The sequence below is a fragment of the Falco biarmicus genome, chromosome 17 (assembly GCF_023638135.1).
Source record: "Falco biarmicus isolate bFalBia1 chromosome 17, bFalBia1.pri, whole genome shotgun sequence".
NCBI classification, from domain to species: domain Eukaryota; kingdom Metazoa; phylum Chordata; class Aves; order Falconiformes; family Falconidae; genus Falco; species Falco biarmicus.
Genome location: NC_079304.1, coordinates 3,324,354 through 3,346,148, shown reverse-complemented (window position 1 = coordinate 3,346,148; position 21,795 = coordinate 3,324,354). Strand labels below are relative to the sequence as shown.

General features: G+C 68.2%; 3 protein-coding genes across 4 annotated transcripts; all 3 read right to left on the bottom strand.

Annotated features, from left to right (window-relative positions):
* Positions 1-764: 764 nt before the first annotated feature.
* On the bottom strand, positions 765-2,190 carry HCRT (hypocretin neuropeptide precursor). Its single transcript, XM_056362731.1, has 2 exons — positions 2,005-2,190; positions 765-1,403 (listed from the first exon to the last, which is right to left on the bottom strand). The coding sequence occupies exons 1-2, from the start codon at positions 2,188-2,190 to the stop codon at positions 942-944; spliced, it is 648 nt and encodes a 215-aa protein (XP_056218706.1). The 3' UTR covers positions 765-941.
* On the bottom strand, positions 1,401-15,326 carry LOC130160048 (inactive phospholipase C-like protein 2). 2 transcript variants are annotated; one of them, XM_056362232.1, is made up of 7 exons: positions 15,052-15,326; positions 7,514-9,181; positions 6,692-7,435; positions 6,267-6,470; positions 5,639-5,714; positions 3,730-3,839; positions 1,401-3,500 (listed from the first exon to the last, which is right to left on the bottom strand). In XM_056362232.1, exons 1-7 carry the CDS (start codon positions 15,232-15,234, stop codon positions 3,315-3,317), a joined length of 3,171 nt encoding a protein of 1,056 aa, XP_056218207.1. In that variant the 5' UTR covers positions 15,235-15,326; the 3' UTR covers positions 1,401-3,314. The 2 variants fall into 2 exon arrangements, with proteins under 2 accessions (XP_056218207.1, XP_056218206.1); XM_056362231.1 differs by having other exon boundaries at positions 6,692-9,181; positions 15,052-15,324.
* Positions 15,327-18,117: 2,791 nt separating this feature from the next.
* Positions 18,118-21,724, bottom strand: GHDC (GH3 domain containing). The gene is made up of 8 exons (XM_056362240.1): positions 21,439-21,724; positions 21,218-21,348; positions 20,548-21,124; positions 20,132-20,315; positions 19,962-20,033; positions 19,701-19,834; positions 19,453-19,541; positions 18,118-19,183 (listed from the first exon to the last, which is right to left on the bottom strand). The coding sequence occupies exons 1-8, from the start codon at positions 21,665-21,667 to the stop codon at positions 18,983-18,985; spliced, it is 1,617 nt and encodes a 538-aa protein (XP_056218215.1). The 5' UTR covers positions 21,668-21,724; the 3' UTR covers positions 18,118-18,982.
* Positions 21,725-21,795: the final 71 nt, after the last annotated feature.

The window sequence follows — 21,795 nt, the reverse complement described above, 5'->3', positions numbered from 1 at the left end:
GCCCCGGGCCCTGCGCGCCGCCGGCACCGGGAGGGGCCTCGGCACCGGCGGGCACCGGCACCCGCCCGGGGGCAGGGCGCTGGGGCCCGGGGGACAACGGGTCGGTAGAATCGGGACCTGCTCGGCACCGGGACCTGCTCAGCACCGGGATCTTCCCGGCACCGGGATGTGCTTGGCACCGGGACCCACTGCACCGGGATCTGCTCGGCACTGGGATGTGCTTGGCACCGGGACCCACTCGGTGCCGCGACCTACTGCACCGGAATCTGCCCGGCACCAGGACCAGCTCGGTCCCATGGAGGCTGCGGAAGGGGCAGGTCCCGGTGGGTACGGGGGTACCTGCTGTGGGACATCAGCCCCAGCCCCACCGCTTGGGGCTCAGCCGGGGGGCTGCAGGGCGAGGCCGTGGCCCATGGGACCCCCAGAGGGGCACCTAGGAGTGACAGGACCCAGCAGGAGTCCTGCGTGGGGACAGGGTGGTGGGGGTGGGGATCAGGGACTTGTGGCCACGAGAGGGTCACCAGAGGCTTCCTGCTGCTGTGGCATCCCGGGGGATGCTCCAAGCCCTTTATGGGGGCTTCACAAACACCCCCCAGTCCTGGGCAGCCAGCTCGAGGCTCGGTTCACCCCAGTTCTGCAGCATCCACCCAGCTGGGCCCGCGGGTGCCCCAGCGCAGGCACCACGGACGAGCCCATGGCCAGACACCGCAGAGGAACAAAGCAGCAGCCCCCCCGGCGCCACCCCAGAGAGAAGCAGAGCCGGGTCACATCGGGCTACCATTTATTGTAAAAGCCCAGCGGTGCCTGCGGCGCCCTGAGCAGGCTCGGCCAGGGCCAGGAGGAGGTATGTAAAAGTGCTATTTACACCCAGCTCCAGGCGTGTGTCCCAGGGGTCCGTCCCGCCACAGATCCCCTCTCTTCTGCCACTGCCCACACCCCTCTCAGTTAAAGCTGTTTGCCGCTCCTGGGGCCTGGCTCTTGGTCAGGTCCTTCCCTGAGTGTTCCTGGCATTCCCTGGGGCTGGCAGGGCTGGCATCGGCGCCCTGCAGCACCAGCATCGGCTGGGCGTCCGTGCCTATGGGGCAGCCCGATGCATTGTGGCACGCCATGCCAGGGTGCTCCCCACGCTTGCCCATGGTGAGGATGCCCGCAGCGTGGTTGCCGGAGCCGTGCAGCAGGCGGTAGAGCCGGCTCTGGAAGGCCGGGGGGATGCTCTTCCTCTTGCCCAGCGTGAGGATGCCGGCGGCGTGGTTGCCCATGCCGTACAGGAGGTCATAGATGCGGCAGGAGCAGGTCTTCTGCCGGCAGCACTCCGGCAGACTCTGCCGGGCAGCAGCCAGGGAGCAGAGCAGGAGCAGGAGCAAGAGGCAGGCAGCTCGCTGGAGCTGCCGGAGCAATGGGCAGCGTTAGTGCGGTGCAGCCAGCAGTGCCAGAGGTGGGGGGCTGCACAGCCCCAGAACTGCCCCCCAGTCCTGCCGGTGTCTCAGCTCCCATCTGCCTGGGTTGCTGCCACGCTGCTCATCCCCACTGCCTCGGGGACCCCACACCCGGGGTGCACCCAGAGCATCACCCTTCGGCACCGTGGGGCACAGCCAGCACCACATCCCTGAGGGGAGCTGAGAGTGCTGCTCCCCACAGCCCCCCCAGCCCCAGAAACCACAGCCCCCACCCATGCTCTGACCAGCAGCCAGCTGCAGGTGCCCTCATCAGCACGCCTGCCCTGCTCTGGCACAAGGCAGTCGTGGCAAACACCCTCCCCTTGCTGCTGAGCGCCACGGGACAAGGCACAAGCACCCACATTCCACACCACAGGCACCGCACGCCCAGCTCTATCCTGAGGAGCCCACACGGTGCTGAGCCCCCACCCCGATCGGCTGCTGGCCACGGTCAGGGAGCCCTGGGGAGGAGCTGGGCGCTCAGGGCTTCCTGAGGAACCAGCTAGACCCTCCCGCACCCCCAGACCCCCATTCGGACCCCCCCGCATCGCTGCCCTGCTGGCCCCACCTTGGTGTTGGGCACCTCCATCCTTCCTGGGATCTTCAGGCGGCCGAGCGGCACCGGGGCATGTCCCGCCGGGCAGCCCTGCGCCGCCCGCTGCAGCCGCCACTTTATAGGGCCCGGCACAATAGTGCTGCCAAAAATACCGCCAGGGCCAGGCGGGAGCAGCCGGTCTCTGGGAGACGCGGGCATGCGGTGGCCGGTAGCTCGGAGACCGGCCAGGCCTTTCCCCTCATTTGCAGCTCCTCATTGTGCGGGTGCTCGCCGGCTGGGCACAGTGGCCAGGCAGCGTGGCACTAATGAGGCCGTAATTGCCCGCGGGTCCCATGGCCGGGCCGGCACAAAGGGGCTGAAGGTCAGTGCTGGGGAGGCACTGGCCTGCTCCCGTCCGCTCCTCGTGGCCCCATTAGGCTAATTACCTCCCTGAACAAAGGGGTGCCGGGCAGCCGCATGGATCCTTGACATGGGGAGCCGTCACCCTGCGCTCGGCTGGTGCGGGGAGAGGGATGGTGCTGCCAGGCATCCTGGATCCAGTGCCACCCTCCATCCCTTTTGATGACCTCATCCCGCCTTGGCACGTGGAGGGAGCAGCAGGGCACCAGGGTGGGTCTCGCACTCTTTATAATGCTCCGCAGCCACGGTCCGACCCCCAGACCGCCCCCCACCCACGGCTTGCACCGGGACCCCCCTCACCCTGAGAGGGGAGCCCCAATGTTTCCCTGATGCCAAAAGCCACATCTGCTGCGCAGGCCAGTCTGCAGTGAGCCCCCGGCCCCCTGTACCCCACATCCTCCCAGCCCCTCTGCGCAGTGAGGTCCCCAGGGAGGGGAAGGAACCCGCTGCCCCGTGAAGAGGGGATGAGGACCAGTCAGAACCCTTCCCATCACGCAGGTTTTCCCTGGGGCTGGCAAGGGCAAAACCTGCAGCGCTGGCCAGGGACAGGCGTCTGGCACAGCAGGCTGCGGGTACATGCACACAGGAGCCGAGGTGCCAGCATCCCTGCCATCCCTGCAGCAGGGTGCTTGCTCTGGAAGCAGATGGAGGAGATGGATGAAGCCTGGGAGCTCAGAGGGGGGCAAGCAGGAGTGGGAACACCCCTCCCCATCCTCCTCTCTGCCTCCCCACCCTCCCCTTTGGACCCCACTGCAGCCCCTCGGCACAGCAGAGCACAGCACCCAGCCCCACAGGCACCCCACCCCGCACACCGAGCCTGCGGGCAGGCAGCTGCCCGTCTGTCAGCAGGCTGGGGGTCCCTGGTCCTGGCCCCTGCAGCCGGGGGGGTGCTTAGTCCGGGCCTCCCAAGCCCCAGGCCAGGGTCAGCAGGATGCTGTGTCACCACCTCCTTCCGTCTCAGGGATGGGCTCCAGCGGGGCGCGCAGGCGGGAGGGCTCCGGTGAGGCCGAGCCGTTCCTGCCGATGCCGCACGACTGTCCCGCGTTGTGGATCTGCCACAGGTTGTCCAGCGCCTCTGCCTTGGCGTGCTTGAGGAGGTCAGCCTGGCCCTGCGTGGGGACACGGCATCAGGGGCTTCCCCACGGCCGCGCCACGTGGGCTGGCCGGACCCATGTGCACAGCATGGGCTGCTCCGCCAGCCACCCCTCCCGAGGGGGGCTCGCTGGGTGCCAGGACCCCCCTGAAGGGGCCTGTGCCATGCCCAGCTCTCATGGAGCATCCCCTGAGGAGGCAGGGAGGGGGTGGCAGAGTGGGGGCCGCACAGCCCTTGCCCCTCACCTTCAGGACGGTGATGTTCCAGGCGAAGCTCTCCAGTGCCTTCTGCAGCTTGCGGCCCCGCAGCCCCTCCTTGGCCTCGATGCGGTGCAGCTCCTTGTGGAAGTCCATGCCTGCGCCGACAGGACCGTCACTAAGCCGCTGCGGGGCCACCAGCACGGGGACGGCCACGGCCCACCATGGACGGGGACTGAGCCAGAAGGATGCCCTTTGCCTGGCATGGGGGTGCAGGCTGGGTGGGCTCCCCACTGCCCCAGCATCCCCGGGAACAATGGGCGCCCCCAGCACCACACTCGGCCCCAGCCCCAGGTGGTTGTGGGGTCCCGAAGGTCCCAGAGCTGTGGGGTCCGGCAGGGCAGCGACCACCCCAGGCAGAGGCACGGCTCTTGCACCCCACAGCTCACCTGGGGGGCTCAGAGTGGGGCCGCTACCCCCCCCCCCCCCCCACAGCCCCGCCAGAGCGCAGGCCCCCGTGCCGTGCAGCGCGTGACGTCCTCGTGAGCGGGCGCTATATTTACCCCTCCTGACGCAGCACCGGCTCCGGGCCCACACAAGGACTCCCACGCAAGCCTGCTCGCCCACACGCTGTCAATCAGCACGCCCCCAGCCCCGCACCTAGCACCCCCCCTGGACCCCGCAGCACCCGCCAGCTGGGCACAACCCGGGCCGGCTCCACAGCAGCTTGTCCGTGGCACAGCCAGGGCAAAGGCAGGGACAGGCAGCACCGCGGGCAGGGGGGGGTGGGTGGCAGCCCCCAAACCGCTGCCTGCCACCGCCTCGAGAGGCTGGGCAGAGGCAGCAGCAGCGGCCGCACCCCCCAGAGCCCCTCTGCCCGACACCCCCCAGCACAGCAGCAGGGCTCCCATAGCCAGAGCGGCACAGGAGGGTGCAGAGCCCACCCATGCCCCAGCCGCCAGCCCCACAGCCTGCGGCCCCCTCCCCAGCACCGCTCCCCCCAGAGCTGGCAGCAGCGGCAGAGCCGAAAGCCAAGAGCTCGGGGAGGTTTCCGGGCTGCCGCGCAGGCAGGGAACAAACAGGGCTGCTGGCAGCGAGGCTGGTACCGGCCGCGCGTGGCACAGAGGGGCCCCATCCTTCCTCCCCAGCCCCTCCAGCTCCTGGCAGCCCTCCCAGCCCCGCAGGGAGCTCACATGAGCCCCCAGCCTGGCAGCCCCCTGTGCACCCAGGGCTGGCTGGGGTGCCCGCACAGCCCCAGCCTGCCGAGGGGCTGCACAGCCATGGGTGCCTGGAGCGGGGCTGGGGGTCCCCAGGATGGGGGGGAGGACTGGGGCAGACAGCCGGCAGCACCTGCCTGTGTGGGTTCATCCATGTGTCTTGGAAGTCGTAACATTCAGTTGCCACTTCTACCGTCAGCCCCAGCCTGTTATTTCTGGTGCTAATTATATTCTGGTGTTTGGCAGCTAATGACTCTTCCCCACTTCCTCATCAGCCTCCTCCGCTCCCCTCCCTCCCACACAGCCCCTGCAGCCCACCTGCCCAGCACCCTGCCCTGGCACAGGCAGCCCTGCATCCCAGCACGCCGGCAGCACCCGGCACTGGGCAGCTCAACCCGTGCTGCCGGGACATGGGAAAACCACAGAGCTGAGTTTGGGGTCACCCCAGCTGGAAATCCCCCTCCCATGGCCGGCCAGCCCTGGCTGCTCTGCCGCTGAGCCCCAGCCCCGGCACGCACCCACCGGGGTGCAGACATGCACCTCTTGTCCTTTGCCACGCACCGCAGGTGTGCAAGTGACGGCCAAAAATGCCGGCACGCTGGGCTGTGCCTGTGCTCAGGTCTGGAGCCTGCCAGACACGTGCCCCCCGCCCAGCACCAAGGCATGGCGCCCCTGTGCCCGGCCCCCCACGGATGTGCCCAGACCTGTGCCAGGGCTGCGCCTGCCCACCCAGGACCCACCTGCCTGCTGCGCCTGGATGAGCTTGCCGTACACCCCATCGGCGGACTCGATCAGCGTCCGGCTGGTCTGGATCATCTGGGAAGAGGGGTGGCGTGAGGAGCTGGGCAGCCCCCAGCCCCACACACCCCCTCGGCAGAGCAGATGGGGAGAAGGGGCTGAGGCAGGGGCTGCCCCTCGCCCCAGCACGGTGGCCAGGGTCTAGCCCTCCTCGCCCCACCACGTGCAGCCAGGTGTGGTGTGACCAGCGCCTGGCCGGCAGCCAGGTCCCCCTCCAACACAAAGGAAGGAAGCGGCTCCGGCTGCAGCTATTAATGGGATTTCTCCCGCCAGGCAGGACCGCAGGATGCCCCGCCAGCCAGCCCTGGCACAGGGTGCAGGCGGCACGGGCAGGGGGACAGGGACTGCGAGGTCCCAGGGCTTGTACCAAGCTGGGTGAGCCTGTGCCTTGACAAGACTCCTCCCTGGGCAGCCCCTGACAGTCCCCACCAGCCTCCCCCTGCACTGGGAGCGGTGCAGTGCGTTTGGGGACCCCCACCCTGCGCAGGGCGGTGGTCCTGGTGGTCCTGATGCCATCGGCCCTGCAGGGCATCCCCGCAAGGAGCCAAGCCCCGGCGGGACAGCACTTACCGTCTCGTAGGCGGTGAGGACCTTGCGCAGCAGGTCTGGGATGGGGCCCTGGGCTTCCATGGGGGGGTACTGCTCTGCCAAGTTGAGGGTGACGCTGGGCGCGCTGTCACTGTGTAGCAGCCACGTGGCCACTGTCAGGATGCATTGCTTCATGTTGGCGGCGGGCGTCAGCCCACACAGCTCCTTGAAGGAGACCAGCGCATTCTGCGGGCAGAGACCGGCATCAGGGGCGCAGCCTGGAAGAGCCCCCCAAGAGCCCCCCTGCCGGGTACAATCCCATTTCCCCTGGCTCTCTGCTCCAGACGAGGCTTCTCGCCCGCATCCCCCAGGGGGAGGGGGGACGCCTGGGCTCCCCACTGCTCACGGTCCAGCCCCGTCCTCCCCTGCAGAAACCAGGTTCCCCAGCGCCTCTGCAGGGTCCGTACCTGCACGTTCTCCCGCAGGTCAGTGGCCTCCCGCAGTGGCTGGGTGGCTGTCCGAAAGACCTCATCGATGGCCTTGATGCCAGTGGCCTTGGTGGAGGTATATTCCCGCACTCGGCGGCCCCGGCGCCCTGCCAGCCCCCGGCGGTGCCCCTTGCCCCCACCGCGGCGGTCAGTGATGGCCACGTGCACAAAGAGGGTGGCGTGGGGCAGGGGCTCCCCAGCCAAGGACTGGAGGGGGACGTGCCGGTAGCCGGGCTGCAGGCACTCGAAGGGGATGGTGTACTGGGCAATGAACTCGTCTCCGATGTAGTCGTCATCCAGCACGACAAAGCGCAGGACGGCCAGCTCCGGCAGGTTGATCTGGAACTCCAGGCTCTCGTCGAAGACGGGGTTGTCCCCGCTCTGCAGGGCCGTCTTGGTGCGGTGCTCGGCGCAGTCAGCTGGGATGCCATGGATCTCGGCGCAGACATAGGGCTCCACCACCTCCCCCTTGGCGCCTGAGCCCTTGGGCTTGGGCAGGTTCTGCCCACTGATGACCTTGAGGTGCAGGAGCTGGGCAGGCACCCCGGGCAAGGAGTCCTTGGCATTGGCACTGAAGTAGGAGACCTCCTCCCGCATGATGGCGGGGCGGAGGACGTAGCCGCACGCCCCATTCTGCCGGAACCAGCCCGCGTTCAGGTCCATCATGAGCCCCGGCGTCTGGTAGTTCATGGCCACCATCTGGCAGCCGCACTTCCAGAAGTCCTGGGGGTTCATGTTGCTGGCGTCAATGCGCATGGGGCTGGGATAGACACGGGAGAGGAACCGCTTGTTGTAGCTCACCAGCTCGGCCGGGCACTCGTTGGCGAAGCGCCCTGCCTCCACCTCGCTGAAGGAGCACATCTCCCAGTAGCGCTGCCCGCGCCGCGAGCTCTCGAAGTCCTGGAAGGGGACAGCCTGGCAGAGGCTTACCAGCTCCGAGAGCTCCCGGCTGAGGCGCACCCGCCGCGGGCCACCTCCCTCCGGCACCTCCCGGTCCTCCTGGCCCAGCCGCCGTGCCAGCTCCCAGCCTTCCTCCTCATCCGACACCTCCCCCTCGCTGTCCTCACAGCCGGGCGGCAGCTTCTTGCCCTTGATGAGGATGCGGCCCTTGAGCTGCTCTGGGGAGGGCAGGTAGGACGCAGCGGGGTTGGGGGGCTCCAGGTACAGCTTCTCCCCCAGTGTCTTGCGCAGGCACTGGGCGGCGAGGCGCTGCTGGGGGGCTGAGCAGCGCACCACCAGGCAGAGGATGAGGGGATAGGCAGAGGCGGTGAAGGCGTGCTGGTCGATCAGCCCCACCACGGCACGGAAGGGCACGCAGGAGGCGGCCGAGGGGCTGGTGTAGACCACGGGCTCGCCCTCGGGGCCATCCCACAGCACCAGCTCGATGCTGCGGCAGCCCAGGCCCAGGGCGCTGATGTAGCCACTGATGTCCGAGCGGCCCCAGAAGTTGTCCTCCAGCAGGCAGGCACTGTGGGCAGAGCTGATGTAGTAGTGGGAGAGGGGCTGCGCCATGTCCTGGCACACCTTGCGGTGCTGCGGGTCGAAGATGGAGCAGTCAGCGGAGAGCAGGTAGCGCGTGAAGCCATCGATGGCCAGGTAGCCCTTCTCCCGGCCCTCCTTGGAGGGCTCGTACTTGCCGACGATCTCCAAGCACTTCTCCTCCGTCACCCCCTCCATGCCCTGCTCCACTTCCAGGAACATGAGCAGGTCCTTCAGACCCAGGTACTCCTTGTTGCTGGAGAACTGCACCAGCAGGAAGAAGATCTCGGGGCGGGTGCAGAGCTCACAGTACGCCTCCACAAAGAGGTCGCAGGCCACCTCCGCACCGGGACGCTCGCTGGCCTTCTGCAGCTCCTTGAACTTCAGCTCGATGGTGGACGTCTTCATGCCTGGGTTGAGCGCTTTGATCAGCTGCACAGCCCGGGACACAGGGATGCGGCCAGATTTCTCCAGGTCGGCAAGGTCAAAGACAGAGGAGATCCAGGAGGTTCGGAGGCTGGGGTGGCCGGTCCCGGGTGCCTCGGGAGTGTGCTTCCCATAGGACACCAGGTACCGGAGTCCCATCACCCAGGCGCTCACCACGTCAGCTGAGCTGGCCACCAGGTCCAGGGACTCATAGTTGTCTCCGTAGATGATGGAGAAGGCGCACTCATCTGGGAACTGGTCGGAGAGGCCATTGCTGCGCAGGACGGGTGTCTTCTTGCCCACGCGCACCTCTTTGACCGACTTGATCTCGATCTTGGCTTTCTCCGAGTCCTTCTTGGAGGGCTCCCAACGTACGGAGCGCATGTCAGCATCCAGCACAAAGAAGCGGCTGTACATGCGGGAGTTGGAGCGCACCTTCTTCAGCTCACAGCCCTCCAGCATGAAGGAGATGCAGGCGGCCGTGCTGTTGATCTTGCGGTCATTGGGCATGGTGCTGAAGGACACCGTTTTCTTCTTCTGCGGCGGCCGCTGCCGGGAGCCATCCTGCCAGGGGGGGAAGAAGGGGGCAGAGCCATCAGGGATGGGACAGGCAGCTCACACCCTCCTGCCACATGCTCTCCCCACGCCAACCCTGACGCATAGCACAGCACCCCAGGGTGCCCAGCATCATGCAAAGCCCAGTCCACCCCAGTCCAACCCTCTCCCCGGTGGCTGGGAGCTGGCTCCAGCCCGGGCCTCCCCCACGGCTCACTGCCTGGCTTATTTTAACTCCGCTTTCCTTCCTTCCTTCCTGCTCCCGGCCCTGAGCCGGATCCTTCCCCACTGCTCACTCACCCTCGGAGGCACAGCCACGCACAGGCAGCCCGGCAGGGTCCCCATGTCCCCAGCCTGGGGACACCAGAGGGAAAAAGGGGCCCGGCAGGACCAGCCTGTGCCCCCAGCATCCCCATCGCCGCAGAGGGGCACACACCATGGCCCCCCACACCTACCCCTGCACCCCAGGCGCTGACCCCAGGCACCATGGCAGCAGTGGGGTGCAAGGACGCCTGAGGCACCCCAAGGTGACGCACCGACAGAGCTGCTCCTGGGGAGCCCCAGCCAGAACCCCCCCACTCCAGGAGCGGTGCAGGACAGCCACCTGCAAGTGCCACACGCTGGGGACAAGCGCAGCATGGCTACAGCTGCTGCCTGTACGGGGTCACAGCGGGTACGGGCTGTTGGCTGCCTGCACCCCTGCACCAGCCCTGCCCCTCAGTGGGGACAGGAGACCCTGCTGCCAAGGGTCTGGAGAGGGCAGGGAGATGAGGGGGAACAGCAGGGCTGGGCACATATTATGGGATGGATTTCATTAAGTGCTGCAGTAGGAAGAGATTTAATCCACTTCTTCAAGATTATGGTGAGTCACCTCTAATCTGGTGGTGTTTCCAGCAGAGGCAGCTCCTACCCAGCTGCCCAGGTTGGGGATGAGGGGGTATCCCCCTCCAGCACCCCAAAAGCTTCCCCACCTCCTCCCCAGGGCTGCCGCAGGGCTGGCCAGCAGCCTGGGCAAGCACGTCCCCCCCGCTGTGGTGCCTGAGCCTGAAGAGTCTGGATCTGCCCCTGTTGGCCCAAGGGCAACCGGGATGGGTCGCGGAGGTGGCTGGCCAGCTCCCCCCCGGGGATGCCTGGGACACAATGTCCTTGGAAAAGGGGAACCGGCCCCAGCCCTCAGCAGCATGTCAGAGCTGGCCGGATCCTGCTGTCCCGGAGGGAAATGCCTTCCTGGGCAGCGGGCACCGGCAGGCAGCAGCGCCATTCCACTGCAGCCACCCTGCTCACCCGCGAAGGCCGACCACACTCAGCCTGGCGATGGGGCTACATCCCCCCGCTGGGATGCAGGAGCTGTTTGCATCCTCTCGCTGCCAGATTGCTCCGAGGAGCCAGCTGAGCGCCAGGACCCTGCCTCCGTGCCAGCCGGCTCCCAGGGCAGGGATGTCCCCTGCTCAGCTGGCTCTTGGCCCCCCTGGCCAGCGGCAGCTGCCCCCTCTCTCTGCAGCAGGCAGCAGGGTGGTGATGCACAGCATCCCCACAGCCCCACCATCCACCTGGGACAACCGCCCCCAGGGCTGAACAGGGGACCCCGCTGTGGGTGCCGGACACCGGGTGCTGGTGGGGGCTCAGCGGCAGGTCACGCCATCGGGTGGGGAAGGACTGGGTGCCCGCAGGTCACACCGTCGGCCAGCCCCGTGGGGAAGGACTGGGTGCCCGCAGGTCACACCGTCGGCCAGCCCCGTGGGGAAGGACTGGGTGCCCGCAGAGCCGCCGGGACGCTTCCTGCGAGCAGCAATCTGAGCGCCGCACTGCTGGGGCCCTTGCCCCCGCCATGGGTGATGGTCAGTACCGAGAGCGGCACCCTCCTGCCCCAGGCAGGACCCCTGCACTTCTACAGCCCCACTCTCCGCCCCGGCACACCCCACCCCGGGCGGCTCTGCACCGGGCCCCACAGCCGAAAACAGGAAATCCATCCGGAAAGGAAACACGGGTGGGGGGCCTGCATGCACCCAGCGCCCAGGGACCTGCTGCAGTTGTGCCCACCGCAGGCACCTAGACCCACCCCTCCGGCGGCAGCCCTGCCAGGCCCTGGGCCACCCCTGGCTCAGGGCAAAAACCCGAACGCCCTCCCTGCAACCCCTCAGCCCCCCAGGCTTGGGAAGGGGAGGGGGTGCTGCTGCAGCACTTTGGGGTGCTGATGCATGGCACGGAGTTGAGTGCCCCACAGCACATGGGCTCTGCCCTCCCTGCCTGCACAGAACTATAGGAGTTCCCAGCATTTACTGCTGTCAAACGCATTTGCAGCCAGTGAGGCAGTGGCAGCAGCCATGTGGGGCCTCCCACCATGCCGGCTTCTCAGTCTGGCCTGGGGACCGGCAGGGAAAAGCCACTGCTCCCCGGCAGCCCCTTACACCGGTGCTTTCCAGGTGGGCTTCAACCCTGGGGCCACCCCTCTAAGCACTCCACAAGGCATGGGCAGGAGCGGTGCAGGCAGCAGCGGAGGCAGGAGGATGTGGCACCCACGGCCACGGGGGCACAGAGCATCCCCGGTCACAGGGCAAGGGCTCCGGCAGGAGCAGAATGTCCTGCTCGCTGTGCCGCGAAGCTGGCAGCGAGCAGGCAGGGCTTCTGCCAGTGCTGCCATACACACTGCACGCACACAGCCCAGCTCTGCAGGAGGAACATGTGCTGACCATGATGCCAACTGTGATGCCAATGGTGAGCACGGGCATCTGGCTAGGCACAGAGGGCACGTCCAAGCCCAGCTGCCCATGCCCTGCCCAGCTCTGCAGCATGTGCTAAGCATCTCTTTGGCCAATTACCTCCTGCGATTACTGCCCTGGCAAGTGCAGCAGCCCTAATCTCAGCTGCTACGTGACCGCCATCATTACCCGGCCAAGCAACCCGCTCCCAAGCGGAGGGATGGGGAAGAGCCCACCAGCCACCCCTCCCTTCCCGTTGTCCCCCAAGGCCCAGCCAGGGCAGTCCCCGCGGCGCAGCAGCTCATGATGGGGCAGGAGAGAGGAACCGACAGCATCTGGGGCTGAGGCATCCTGGCCCAGCTGTGGCTCTGCTGCCCAGCCAGGAGCACGACTGCTGCTGCCCCGGCAGCAGGACCCCTCTCCCAGCCATGGGGTATGTGGTGGGGATGCGTTTCACCCGGGGGACAGGGCTGTTCCCTGGCCACGACACGACTCATCTGCAACTGGTTTCCCCAGATCCCGGTTCTTCCCACTGGCCCCATCCCAAGCTGGGCAGCGTGAGCAGGGGTGCAGGCAGGCAGCGACAGCCGGCAGCACCAGAGCGGAGGCAGTGGGAGGCCAGGCACAGCCAGGGCTTTTCTACCATCGTTTGTTCCCTGCCAAGAAGATAGGGAGTGACACATCCACTCCCCGCGGCACCAGCTGCCGCTACCCAGCGAGGGGCTGTGGGAGCAGAGGTACCGCACGGCTCCTGGGGCTGGTGCGGGATAGGGAAGAGGCACAGGGGACAGGGCAGCGGGGTGCTGGGGAAGGGTCACCTCCTGCAGCAGGGAGGAACAGATCCATGACCCCCTCCCATCCCTCTCCAGCATCCTCCCAGCCACCAGATCTCCAGCCCCCTCCACTTCCAGCCTGGGAAGAAAGCAGGGAGCAGGTCCTCCAGCCAGGGCATGGGGATGCTGCATGGGGCCAGCTCTGGGCTGCCCAGCACAGCTGGCTCCGGGCTCCCCCTGCCCCAGCACAGCCCGTGATTCTCACTTTCAGATTCACTCCTCCAGCCTTTTCTGGAAATCCCAAAAAATAACCGAGGTGGCAGCTCTTCCCACATGTGCCTCCACTTCATCAGCAGCCAGCCCGCTGCCCCACTGCTTGTTTGTGCCTTCGCTCCAAGCTGTAGCCAGACTTTGTGTGCTGGGCCCCCTCCCTGCCCCACAGCTCCCGTACTGGCTCTGCAGCTGAGCAGTGGGTGCAGTCCCTGACGCCCACCCACCACCGTGCAGGGTGGGCAGCGAAGTTGCCACAGACCCCACAGCACAGGAACTGCCTCACCATCCCCCAGGGATTCAGGGTTGGGCACTGGCGCTAGCTGGGACCCAGACCTGCCAGAGGGTCACCACAGACCCTCTCCCCAGCCAGTGTGCTGAGCTGGTCCGAGCCACTCCACCGGCTGGGGAGAGCCCGGACAGGGAGGGGTCTGAGCTGGTGGCAGTGGAGGGGCTGGCAGAGGACACGCTGTGTCCCCTGTGGACAGGAGAGCTGTGCTGGGGAAGCAGCAGGAGTGGTGCCCCCAGACAGGTGAGGGCAGCAGCGCAGTGCAGGTAGCCAGTGCCAGCACAGTCCCATGAGCAGCAAGCCTGCCCACTGTCCCTTGCCTGCCAGACTCAGCCCGTGGAGGGGCTCAGCACCGTCAGGGTCCTGAGGCACAGGCAGGCTCAGCCAGGGAAACTCACAGCGGTGGGGTTTGGGACCTGCGGCACCTGGGCAGGATCAGGCTCCAGATGGACTCGGAGATGCATGATGGACCCGCGCAGGCTGGGGACGCCATCTGGGTCTGACCTCCTCCAGCGCCAGCACCCTCCCCCACCAGTGCTGGCCCGGGGCCACCCGACCTTCACGTGAGGCCAAATCCCACGGTAGCGCATGGCAATGACAGGGGACAGTCCGGGGACAAGCCAGAGGTTCATCTGCAGCCCACAGCACCCGCAGCCGGTCCCTGGGTGAGGAGCGGCAGGGACGGATGCTGCCCAGCCCCGGCAGGAGCGGGAGACCCTGGCAAGGTCCCCAGGGAAACCGGGCACCAACACCGGTCTCTGGCTGCACCGGAGCACCGGGAGGTCTCCTCGCCATCACCGTGTGGGGCACAGCCTGGTTGCTCCTGCAACAGTTTGCAGCGGGAGCCGAGACGGGCACAGGCAGGGGTGCGGGGTCCCTCCGGCCGCCTGGACAAAGGGCTGACGCTGCTGCCCAGGGAAGCGGGTCCAGGGGGCAGAAGGCCGGGGCTGGGCTGGCATCACCCAACAGCCCCCACACAAGGTATTAATAGCACCGGAGCAATCCCAGCTTAAAATAGGCTGCCAGGAGTGGGGAGGCGGACGCGACCTATTGTGTCAGTGAGCACCGCCGGCATAAGCACAATTAGTGGGCTCATTTAGGAAAGCACACATGTGACCCATTGCCCACCCACGTGGGAGACCCCCAGAGACCCTCCCTGGCCCACAGCTCTGCCGGTGACCTCACCGGCCACCGCACGGCTCCGGGAGGCATCGGGAGCTGGCCAGGCCAGGCCCCAGGCTCAGCGCCTTTGCAGGAGGGAGCACGGGAGAGCAGAAGGTGCTCGGGAGCCAGGAGCAGGCTCGCTGGCACCCATGGGTGCAGGATGGGGTGATGCTGCAGCGTGGCTCCCATGGCAGCAGCAGCGTGGCCGTGCAGAGGACCAGCGTGCCCGGCCGGGGCAATGCACGGCCACCCGAAGGGGACAGGCCTGGCCTGGATGCGCACGACGCCCGAGGCTTTGCCCTTGGGGACCCGTGGCGCCGGACAGGGCGAGGGGACACGGCGCCAGCGCTGAAGCAGCCCCGGGCAGCCCGGTGCGGCGGGCAGGGGGCGAACCCCGCGCCCAGCCGGGCAGGCACTGCCCGGGCACCGAGCCGGGGCTGCCGCTGCCCTGCGCACCGACCCCCCGGGCGCGGCGGGACCCCGGGGCGCGGGACCCCCGGGGGTGGCGGGCAGGGCGGGCAGGGCAGGCAGGACGGGCAGGGCCGGTCCCCGCGGGCTCCGGGGCGGGGGGTCGCGGCTCTGCCCGCCGAGCCCTGCGCAGGTGCCGGGCGGCGCCGGTCCCGGGGGGGCTCCCGGGAGGGGCGGCGGGAGGGGCGGGGGCCGGGGCCGGTGCGGGGCTCTCACCTTCATGATGCTGGCCCGGGGCGCGGCGGGCGCGGGGCTCCGCTCCGCCGAGTCCTCGCGGCTGCTGCTGCCCGAGCCCGACCCGGGGCTGCCGCCGCCGCCGCCGCCGCGGGGCCCGTTGGGCAGCGGCACGGCGGGGCGGGGCGAGCCCGGCGGCGGGGCGCCCCGGGGCCCCTCCGCCATCCCCCGCGGCCTCAGGGCAGCGGCCGCCGCGGGGCCCCGGGCGCCCCCGGAGCCTGCGCCCGCCGCCGCCGCCGCTGCGGGCTCAGTGGCGGAGCGGGCGGGAGGCGGCGCGGCCGGGAGGAGGGGACGGGCCGGGCCGGGGCCGGGGGCGGGGACGCGGACGGGGACGGGGATGGGGATGGGGACGGCGCGCCCCCCACCCCACCCCCCCGCCCCGGGCTGCAGCGGCGAGGAGCGGTGATGGGCACCGGGCACCGGGCACCGGCACCTCCTGCCGCTGGAGCCGCCCGTCCCCGGCCTCCGCCCAGCGCCGCAGCGCCCGGGCCCGGCGACCGCCCCATCCCGGCGGGACCACGGCCAAGCCCGCACCCTGCAGCCGGGTGCCTGAAGGCTGGCACCCCAAACGAGCCTGCACGCTGCAGCCTGGCACCCCAAACCAACCTGCACCCTGCAGCCTGGCACCCCAAACGAGCCTGCACGCTGCAGCCTGGCACCCCAAACCAACCTGCACCCTGCAGCCTGGCACCCCAAACGAGCCTGCACCCTGCAGCCTGGCACCCCAAACCAACCTGCACCCTGCAGCCTGGCACCCCAAACGAGCCTGCACCCTGCAGCCTGGCACCCCAAACCAACCTGCACCCTGCAGCCTGGCACCCCAAACGAGCCTGCACCCTGCAGCCTGGCACCCCAAACCAACCTGCACCCTGCAGCCTGGCACCCCAAACGAGCCTGCACGCTGCAGCTGGTCACCCACACCGAGCCTGCACCCTGCAGCCCTAACGCCTGCAGCCTGGCACCTGAAGCAAGCCTACACCCTGCAGCCTGACACCCCAAACAAACGTGCACCCTGCAGCCTGGCACCTGAAATGAGCCTGGCACCCTGCAGCCTTGATGCCTGCAGCCTGGCAACTGAAACAATCCTGCGCCCTACAGCCTGGCACCCAAACCCAGCCCCTATCTTGCAGCCGAGCACCCAAAGCAATCCTGCACCCTGCAGCCTGACACCCAGAACGAGCCTGCACCCTGCAGCCAGGCACCCAAGACAGGGATGCACCCTGCAGCCTGGCACCCAAATCAACCTTGCACCCTGCAGCTGGGCACCCACACCCTGCACCCCAGCACCCAAACCCAGCCTGCACCCTGCAGCTGGGCACCCAAAACAATCCTGCAGCCTGGCACCCAAACCCAGCCCGCACCTTGCAGCTGGGCACCCAAGACAGGGCTGCACCCTGCAGCCTGGCACCCAGAACAATCCTGCACCCTAGAGTCTGGCACCCAAACCCAGCCCCTATCTTGCAGCTGGGCACCCAAAACAATCCTGCAGCCTGCAGCCTGGCACCCAGAACAATCCTGCACCCTAGAGTCTGGCACCCAAACCCAGCCCCTATCTTGCAGCTGGGCACCCAAAACAATCCTGCACCCTAGAGTCTGGCACCCAAACCCAGCCCCTATCTTGCAGCTGGGCACCCAAAACAATCCTGCACCCTGCAACCAGGCACCCAGAACAAGCCTGCACCCTGAAGTCTGACACCCAAAATGAGCCTGCACCCTGCAGCCTGGCACCCCAAACAAAGCTGCACCCTGCAGCTGATCACCCACACTGAGCCTGCACCCTGCAGCCTGGCACCCCAAACAAAGCTGCACCCTGCAGCCTGGCACCCAAAACAATCCTGCACCCTGCAGCCAGGCACCCAGAACAAGCCTGCACCCTGAAGTCTGACACCCAAAATGAGCCTGCACCCTGCAGCCTGGCACCCCAAACAAAGCTGCACCCTGCAGCTGATCACCCACACTGAGCCTGCACCCTGCAGCCTTGATGCCTGCAGCCTGGCACCCCAAACAAACGTGCACCCTGCAGCCTGACACCTGAAGCAAACCTGGCACGCAAAACAATCCTGCACGCTGCAGCTGGGCACCCACACCCTGCACCCCAGCACCCAAACCCAGCCTGCACCCCACAGCCTGGCCTGCCTGGGCATCCCCCGGCCAAGCCTGCAGCCTCCCGCAGGCCAGCAGCCAGGCAGGGGCAGGGGGAAGCCCTGGGCCAGCGCAGCCCTCCCGGGCAGGGGACCCAAGGCTCTTGCTGGGGGGCTGGCTCACTGTGGGGCCTCTGGGGTGGGCTGTGCGTGCCCCCAGGGCAGGTGCCTTCGCGTGTGCATGGCACAAGTGGTGGCACCAGCAGCCCCCCTGGGCTCTCCGGGTGGGTCCAGTCATGCAGTCCCAGCTGGCCCGGAGCCCCTCAGGGACACCACCCCCCCCCCCGCCTGGAGCCCAGCTTTACCACCCTGGCCTTTATCCAGCCCCCACCCATCCCACTCCCCACTAAAACCCAACCAGTACCCTGCCGGTGCCAGGCACACCCGATGCCAGCACTTCTATCCCCACCCCCCCAGGCACCCCCCCAGGTACCCCCCAGCAGCAGGCAGCTTCTCCCCTACTTGCAGCGGGAATTTTGCTGTAGGGTTTGGGGGTTTTTCTTTGTCGGCAGGGATGGGGGAAGGGGCTTTAGCCCACTTTCCATCCCTGGCAGAGGTTTTGGCTGTGCCGGGGGATGCTTTGTGTGGACCTTGTACAAGACATTGTCTTCTGCCAGTGGCCTGGCTTGCCCCCGCCCCCGCCCCCCCCCCAGCAGCAGCTGCCTGCGCAGCAGGTTCCCCAAGCACCGCGGCTCACTAGCCCTTAAAATAAACCTTAACAAGCAGGAGGGGGAAAAGACCGGCCCCCCCTCCTGCCTGGTACCTTAATGCCTCAAAGGCACAAACAGCACGACGCCCCCAGAGCCCCAGCCAGCCGCTGAACTGGTTAAATATTCATGGCTGCCCCTTCCCCAGGAGCCCCGAGGAAATAACAGCAACTTCTCAACCACCAGAGCAGAGTCCGGGCTGTCATCAAGCAATCTCTTTAATGAGGATCACAACTAATAGTATATAAAAAAAAATCAATCCCAGAGTTCTGTCCTTTATTTATTTTTCAGAGATAATCCTCCTTTATTTTGCTGCTTTTTTTTTTTTTTAAAAACGTTAAAAGCAGCCCTGGCTGGAGCTTATTCTTTCCTAAAGCAGCGGATGTGCACTGGAGCCCGGCGGAGGGGCTGCTCGCTGGCAGCCGGCACCTGCCACCACCAGCCACCCCGTGCCCTGCCCGCAGTGTCCCTTGCCAAGGGACAAAATGCCACAGGGCTCTGGAGCCCAGCACAGGGGTGAGCCGAGCTCCCGCACAGGCCTTGAGGCTCTGCTGCTCCTCCTGCTCCCGGGGAGGTTTCCACTGTCCCCCCTGCTCCGGCTGTGGGCTGCGATGACTGAGGTTTCCCTCGGGAAAGGTACAGGCACCCGCTTGGCCATGCCTGCCAGCGGGTGCTGCCAAGGCACTGAGCAGAGCAGGGTGAGCCATGGCTCTGGTGGCAGGACCCAGCCGCCCCGTGATGCTCACAAGCCCCCGGGGTCCCTCTCTGTGCCCAGACCAGCCCGGTGAAGGGCCAGGGCTGCTGGCGAGTGCTGGGCTGTGCTGCACATCCCGCTCCATCCCCGTGGGCAGCACCGAGCAGGGTGCCCACAGGCACCCACTGCCACCACAGAGCAGGGGCATGGTTGAGCTCGCTGGCTCCATCCCCTCCACTCAGCCAAATCCTGTGGGGCTGCGCACCCTCGCCCCTGCGCCCCCCACCAGGCACTCAGCCCCGCTCCCTCCCTGAAGGGCACACGCCAAGCGAACCCCAAGGGCAGGGGGGCTGCAGGACCCCCAGGCTGCCCTAGGAGATGACGGTGCTCTGGATGAGCTGCAGCAGCTTCTCCTCCCGCAGGACCCTGGGCATGGGGAGGGGGGTGCCCAGGGCCTCCCGCAGACGGGCAAAGGCCCCAGCCCCCACCAGGTGCAGGCGCAGGGGCCCAATGCTGCCCTTGAAGCGGAAGGACTTATAGATGGGGAAATCCTCCTGGAGACACTGGTCCAGCTGCAGAGAGAGGGCAGGCTGCCCGCGCTGCTCTGACACCGGCGGTCCCACCACCATCACTCCCACGCCGTGCCCATGCCCACCGCCAGCTGTAGCCCCCCGGGCAGGGCCAGGCTGTGCCCGTGCCCCTCCAGCCATGTCCCCCCACCCAGCGAAGCATCCCTGCAGCACAGAGGCTGCCGGGCCAGCACCACCACTGCCTGGCTGTGCCCACCCTGCTGCCTCAGCTGCAAGGAGCTGCTCCGGAGCAGAGCCTGCATCCCCCTCACCTTGTAGCGCTGCCCCTCCGACAGGTCCCGCAGGCCCCGCAGCTCCACGAACACCTCGTAATGGGGGGCACCGGCTCCCGAAGAGGTGCCTGCAGCAGCAGCAGCAGCATATTAAAGCCACCTGCAGCGCCCAGCCACACCCCACACAGGCAACCCAGGGCTGAGCAGGGCACAAGAGGGTTGGCAGAGCCCCGGGCAGCACCAGCTGTGCTTTTGGGGGGGACTCAGGCAGTTCTGGGGGGACTCACCCAGCAGGGCACTCTCCACGCAGACGTAGTCGACCAGGCGAGCACCCGGCCACATGCCCACAGCGCGGCACAGGCTCTGGCAGAACCGGTCCTCAGGGATGCTCTCGCCCCGCACGCTCAGCGCCTGGCTCTCCCTGCGGTGTGGGGAGTCAAGGTGAGTGCCCCATGCCGGGGGTGCCGTGGACAGCACCCCATCCAGACCCTACCCAACACAGGGCCCCCCACGCCACCCCCTGAAGTGAGGGGCAGGGGTGTCCTGACCTGCGCACGGGCTCCACCACCGGACACTGCTTGTGGAAGCCGGCCACCCTCAGCACCTCCCCAGCACGGCACCTGCGTGGGGGCAGGGCAAGCGTGAAGTGGGACCAGTGTCAGGCATGTGGGGCTGGGGTGGGCAGCCCCCCTGGACCACCACAGCAGGGAAGAGGCACCTGTACTCTCCTGGCTGGGCCGTCAGGACCAGCCCATACTCGCGTCCCTCCCAGAGCTCGTCCAGCAGCACCGTCTGTGGCTCCTCCTTGGCCGGGCAGGGCAGGAACTCGTAAAAAGCCCAGTCAGGGCACAGCAGGAATCGGGGCGCTGGCTCCTCCGGCCACAAGTTCACACCTAGTAGGGCTGGGCAGAGGGCAGCGTGTGTCAGCATGAGTCTCCCAGCCCCCCCTGTCCCTGCCCACGCGGCCGGCGGCAGGAGAGAGCTGTTTTCAGAGAGCAGGGAGGATTCTCCAGGGAGGGATGCGGCACAGAGGTGCACCCGCATCTGCGGGGGCAGGGAGGGTTGTGTTGCCATATGGCAGCGGTTCCCCCCCATGCACCCAGGGTAGGCTGTGGGGACACAGGGGACACTCACCTCCCGCTGCCCGGTAGAAGGGGCAGTAGAGCGGCAGCCCCCTGCAGTCGGCGCGGCGGAGGGCATCGCAGTAGAGCTGCTCCGCACCATGCGCCGTCCCCACCACCACCACCTCCAGCTGTGGCCACAGGCGCTGCACGATGCCCTCTGGGCCCCGGGCACACTCGGCCCGTAGCTCAGCCGCCCGGGCGGCGCTGGGGACCAGCAGCGCCTGCAGCCGGCCCCGCACAGCCTCGGGCAGCCCGGGCTGGGGGCTCAGCCTGCCCAGCGCCAGGTCCTGTGCCAGCTCGGGCCAGCCAGCATGCAGGGCCGCCAGCGCGTCGTGCAGTTCGCTGGCCAGCCCGGCCTCCAGCACATGCAGGGCACGCTCCTGCAGCGCCAAGAGCAGCTGCACCCGCAGCGCGGCGGCCCGCGAGGGCAGGGTGCCCGCCTCGACCGGGGTGCAGTACAGGGTGGGCAGGGGCCAGCCTGCCGGGGCGCGGGGGTGCCCTGGCGCCCAGGAGAGCAGGGCCGTGCGCCGGGGGGCCAGCGCCCGCGGGAAGGCAGCGTGGAGGGCATCCAGGTAGAGCAGGGACCCCTGCGTGGGGAGAGGCGGGGGTCAGGTGGGGCAGCCCCGGGGGGCAGCGCAGCCCTCCCGGTGTGGGGTGCCTGTGCTCCCCCCCCCCCATACCTGCAGAGGGGGGTCTGTGCCCCAGCAGCTGCGAAGCAGCGCCCAGGGGTGCAGCGGGGGGACCTGCCCCCCCGGCGCCCCACCGGGGCAGCTCTGCCCCAGGGGATGACGCTCCCGGAAAACCTCGGAGCCTGCTGAGAGAGGCGCGGGGTGAGGAGGGCGACCCCCGGGGACACGGACACACACGCACCCCCCAACCCCGAGCCGCCCCCGCCGCTCACCGCGGGCCGTGCCGGCGGGCAGCAGCCGCCGCAGCCGCCGCTCCTGGCTGAGCCGCACCTCGGTGCCCCGCAGCTCCAGCCGCCGGCGGCACCGGCCCGCGGCACGGCGCAGCACCGGGCGGGCCAGGCGGTGCCGCAGGGCGGGGAGGGCGGGCAGCGCCGCGGCCGCCACCACCGCCACCACCACCGCCACCACCACCGCCACCAGCGCCACCAGCGCCACCAGCATCCCGGGCCGCGCACCGGCACAGCGCCCCCGCCGCCCCCCAGCAGGGACGCGGGCACCGGGACCCCCCGCCCCGTTATTCCGCCTCCGGGAGAAATGACGGAGAACGACCGCGACCGGCGCCGCCCCCG

What these genes read in the sequence shown, in the direction of transcription:
- GHDC (XM_056362240.1), bottom strand. Translation starts at nt 21,667, where the DNA reads ATGCTGGTGGCGCTGGTGGCGCTGGTGGCGGTGGTGGTGGCGGTGGTG. An exon ending in GCCCAGCCAGGAGAGTACAG is followed by an intron (nt 20,034 to 20,131) that starts GTGCCTCTTCCC and finishes GCCCCCACGCAG; the next exon opens with GTGCCGTGCTGGGGAGGTGC. An exon ending in CGTGGAGAGTGCCCTGCTGG is followed by an intron (nt 19,542 to 19,700) that starts GTGAGTCCCCCC and finishes CTGCTGCTGCAG; the next exon opens with GCACCTCTTCGGGAGCCGGT.
- LOC130160048 (XM_056362231.1), bottom strand. Translation starts at nt 15,234, where the DNA reads ATGGCGGAGGGGCCCCGGGGCGCCCCGCCGCCGGGCTCGCCCCGCCCC. An exon ending in ACCTGCGGGAGAACGTGCAG is followed by an intron (nt 6,471 to 6,691) that starts GTACGGACCCTG and finishes CTCTGCCCGCAG; the next exon opens with AATGCGCTGGTCTCCTTCAA. An exon ending in TCCTCACCGCCTACGAGACG is followed by an intron (nt 5,715 to 6,266) that starts GTAAGTGCTGTC and finishes CCCTCTTCCCAG; the next exon opens with ATGATCCAGACCAGCCGGAC.
- HCRT (XM_056362731.1), bottom strand. Translation starts at nt 2,190, where the DNA reads ATGCCCGCGTCTCCCAGAGACCGGCTGCTCCCGCCTGGCCCTGGCGGT. An exon ending in TGGAGGTGCCCAACACCAAG is followed by an intron (nt 1,404 to 2,004) that starts GTGGGGCCAGCA and finishes CCGCACTAACGC; the next exon opens with TGCCCATTGCTCCGGCAGCT.